Source organism: Vombatus ursinus, unplaced genomic scaffold, assembly GCF_900497805.2.
Source record: "Vombatus ursinus unplaced genomic scaffold, bare-nosed wombat genome assembly UNPS02005286.1, whole genome shotgun sequence".
NCBI lineage: Eukaryota > Metazoa > Chordata > Mammalia > Diprotodontia > Vombatidae > Vombatus > Vombatus ursinus.
Window position 1 is genome coordinate 6,782,872 of NW_020945064.1, and position 4,291 is coordinate 6,787,162.

At 50.1% G+C, this 4,291-nt stretch overlaps 1 protein-coding gene across 2 annotated transcripts in view; it reads left to right on the plus strand.

Moving 5' to 3' along the window:
* The window catches only part of PIEZO1 (piezo type mechanosensitive ion channel component 1), a 169,787-nt gene that overhangs the window by 150,132 nt on the left and 15,364 nt on the right, over positions 1–4,291 (plus strand). For both annotated transcript variants that reach the window (XM_027846483.1, XM_027846491.1), the window contains 3 exons: positions 2,295–2,407; positions 2,770–2,982; positions 3,694–3,952. In XM_027846483.1, coding sequence (XP_027702284.1) covers positions 2,295–2,407; positions 2,770–2,982; positions 3,694–3,952 — 585 coding nt within the window. The remainder of the gene's footprint in view (positions 1–2,294; positions 2,408–2,769; positions 2,983–3,693; positions 3,953–4,291) is intronic.

The window sequence follows — 4,291 nt, forward strand, 5'->3', positions numbered from 1 at the left end:
ACTGAGCTTCCTGCTGTCAGGAGCCCCCATCGGTGGTGGCCTCTACTAAGCTTCCTGCTGTCAGGAGTCCCCTTTGGTGGTGGCTCCTGCTAAGCTTACCACTGTGTCCAGCATCGTTCTAGGCCCTTCATTGGGTGGAAAGGAGAATAGTAGATTCAGTCTCTGCAGGAATTCATAAGCTAATCAGAAAGAAAAGACTAACACCCTCTCTCTCTTCCTTACCACATCAATGAAACAGTGAGAGAAAGCTGTGCATTCAAATGAGGGAATCTTCATACAAACTGCATGGGAGAGGTGCAGAGGAGGGCAACAGTGAACACTCTGGCTGGGAGTAGTCAGGGAAGCCTTCTGGGAGAGGTGGGCTTGAGCTGAGACTTGAAGGATGGGGCGCAAAGAGAATCTTCCAAGCAGAAGCAGCAAGGACATGAAGAAAGGCATGAGCCAAGAATAAGTGAGGTATATACAGGGGATATTGAAGAGACCAGCCTTGCTGCAGCAGACCGAGGATGTTATTGGTGGGTATGGGGCAGAAATACCTCGGCTTCTGGTTGCCACGGCCATGGGGCCCTTGACAATGGGCCAAGATAGTCCACTGACAGAGCCAGCCTGTTCCAGTCTACCAGCCTCCCTACCTTTTAAGAATATTCTCTCAGTGGCCCCAACAGTCCCTTGGCATAGTAGGCCCTTAGGGAAGTGCGGGTGCCACAGTAATCAATCAATCAACATTTATTAAGTGCTTACTTAATTATTTTGTACCAGGCACTTGTGCTAAGCTCTGGGGATTAAAAAAAAAAAGGCAAAAGATAGTTTCTGCTCTCAAGGAGCTTACAGTCTAATGGCAGAGACAACATGCTAACAAATATATACAAAGCAAGCTAAATACAGGATAAATGGGAAATAATTAACAGGGAAGGATTAACTGGAAGTGAGAGGGGTTGGGGAAGGCTTCCTGTAGAAGGTGAGATTTTAGTTGTGACTTAAAGGAAGTCAGCAAAATCAGTAGTCAGAGTGGAGAAGGGAGAGTGTTCCAGGCATGGGGAATAGCCAGAGAAAACACACAGAGTCAGGGATGGAGGGTCTTGTTCATGGAGGAGCCAGGAGGCCAGGGTCACTGGATCTAAGAGTACATGTAGGGGAGTAAGACATAAGAAGACTGGAAAGGCGGGAGAGGGCTAGGCTATGAAGGGCATTGAACGCCAAACAGAGCACTGTGGATTTGCTCTTGGAGCCACTGGCTTTGCAGTCAGAGACTCTGGGTTCAAAACCTCACCGTGTTGCTTACTGTCTCCATGACTCTGGGCAGGTCACATAATCTTTGTAGGCCTCAGTTTCCTCATCTGTAACAGAAGAAGGTCAGTCTAGGTGATCTTTGAGATCCCTTCCAGTGTTTCTCATCTCTTGCCTATTTCAAAAATCACCTTTCAGTTCTTCTTGTTTTCTGACCCTTCCCTCTCCAGTCAATCAAATAACCAGCTATCAAAATAATCTTTCTAATGCATTCAAAGACTTCCACAATCATATATACATATATATCACATGTAACTACCAAATATCACATATATCTATCATATCTATCATATATATCATACATATCTCTCATAAATATCACATATATCTATCATATATCATATATATCACATATATCTATCATGCATATCACGTGTGTGTCTATCATATATATCACATATACATATCATATATATATCTCCATAAACACACACACACTCACACTCATACGCCTGCGCATGCGCGCGCGCACACACACACACACACAGGCTTATTTCACTTCTCTGTCCTAGCAAACTGCGCATGCCATCTCCCACCTCCAAGCATTTGCACAGGCTTGGAATACACTCCTTTTTCACTTCTCCCTGCTAAAATCTTGCTCTTGCTTCAAGGGCCAAATCATGGGGCCATCCCCTCCTGGTAGCCTTCCCTGATCATCTCAACTGAAAGTGATTTCTCCTTTGCAAATTATTACTCGAGCAATTTGCCTGGATCTCAGCTTTGATCCTACCTTGTTCCTCATTCCCATTTGTGTGCATGTCCCATCCTAGGTAAGATTCCTGAGGGCAGGGACTGTGTTGTTTTACTTCCTTGTATCCCCAGCACCTAGCTTTTAGTAGATGCTAAATAAATGTTTGTTGAATGAATGAATGAAAGCACAGGCCAGCCTTGAGCTATTTAAAGGAGCAGAGGGGTGGCCTGAGAGAGGAGAGAGGGCAGAGGAGCTCCAGGCCTGGCCCTGAGGGGTCACTGCTGTCCCGCCTGACCACCCAGAGCTTCTCCTCCAGGGCGGTGACATTCAACCTGGCGTGCTCGATGGGCTGTACCGGAAGGAGGACGAGGAGGAGCTTGAACTACAGAGCCCCTTCAGCAGAGACTTCCAGAGCAGCATGGCTTCAAGGCAGGTGCATAGGGGGGATCTTGGGTGGGAAGGAGGGGACCGAGTTACCCGGGTGGAAGGGCTTCATAGATCGATTCCCACCCCTCCGCACACACATACCCCTTCTTATCCTTCTGATTCCTCAAAGCTGCTATCATCACCACATTGGTCCCCACCAGACAGTGACCATGAACCCGAATTCCCCCACTAACACTGGCCCCCAACCACCAATGGGCATTGGGCCAAGCCCAACATTCTCCCTGGCCTAGTGACCCTTTCCCAAAGTCCCTTGGGGTTGTACATGTGGTAGGATGAAGGCCTAGAAGACCCTCCCCATGCTCCATGCTCCCCCTCTGATGGTGTCTGTCTCCCCTGCCTCACAGTGGGCGTGGGGCAGAACAGATACTCAGCAGTGCAACTGAATACACGGGGGCCACAAGCCCCCTAACCACAGGCTACAACACCCAGAGCAACAGCGAGGAGCTCCTTGGGGCCTTAGACACCTCTGAAGATGGAGACTCAACCCAGGGCTCCCAAGAGCTCCTGGAGCACCCCCATACGTGGAAAAGGACAGCAAGTGAACTGCTCCTCCACAGGTACCCTCCCCACCCTGTCTTCCCTTCACAATCCCAAACATGCAGAATCTTGGAGGCATCTCCGGGGTCACCGGCCCCACCTAAACCATCTAAAAGGAGTCCTCTCTACAGCGTACCTGACCATCGGTCACCCAACCACTGACTGAGGGACTCGCTTCCTCCTGAGGGAGCCCAGCCTGCTTTGGGGCAGCTATCATCATGGAGAAGTACTTTCTATCTAGGTGGAATCCATCTCTCTGTAGATTCTACCCAATGCTCTAGTCCCACCTTCTGGGGAGAAACAGGACAAATCTAAGCCTTCTTTCACTTGCTGGTCCCTCTCTCAAGGACTGACCCACCTGTCTCGATCATACAAAAGTTAGAAGGGACTTTAGAAGCCATCTGGTCCAACCATGTCATTTTACAAAGGGGGAACTGAGGCCCAGGGAGATGGAGTGGGATTTGAACTCAGGTCTTCTGATTCTAGAGCCATTGCTAATCCCTCATACCGTACTAGATTATCTAAGCTAAGAGAATGCCTGGGAAAACATCATGGGGAGAAAGGGCTCCAGGCCAGGCAGTCCAGAAGGAAGCCTGAGTCAGGGAAATGGTGAAGGCCTTGCCTGCCCCGTCTCCCTGGGCGACTGTGACTGGGCTGAGGGACTGGGCGCCCAGAAAGGACCAGGGCCATGGAGACGCCTCCGCCATCTTCCCCGACTCCTCCTCCCTCAGGCGATTCGAGTTTGAGGAGCTGGAGGCTTCCGAGCACTTTTATGAGGGCCAGGGACGGATCCTGAGGCTGCTGCAGGCCCTCTACCTCTTTGTGGTGGCCCACTCTGAGCTAGTCTGCTACTTCATCATCATCCTCAACAACATGGTCACGGCCTCGATTGCCTCCCTGGTGCTGCCCGTGCTGGTCTTCCTCTGGGCCATGCTGTCCATCCCCCGGCCCAGCAAGCGCTTCTGGATGACCGCCATCATCTTCACTGAGGTGGGTGGGCCTGCCCGTAGGGTTTAGAGCCAAAGATTGTCAGAGCTGGGGGGGGGCACTTAGAACACAGAATGTATGAACTGGAAGGGGCTTAGAACACAGAATGTCGGAGCTGGGAGGGCAAGGATCTTAGGAGAGAAAATGTCAGAGCTGGAAGGAGTCTTGGGACTTAGAATGTCAAAGCTTGGAGGAACCTTAGGACGCAGAATGTCAGAGCTGGGAGGAACCTTAGAACACAGAATGTCAGAGCTAGGAGGGATCTTAGATCAAGGAATGTCAGAACTAGAAAGGCCCTTAGAACAGGGAATGTCAGAGCTGGGAAGGCAAAGGATTTTAGAA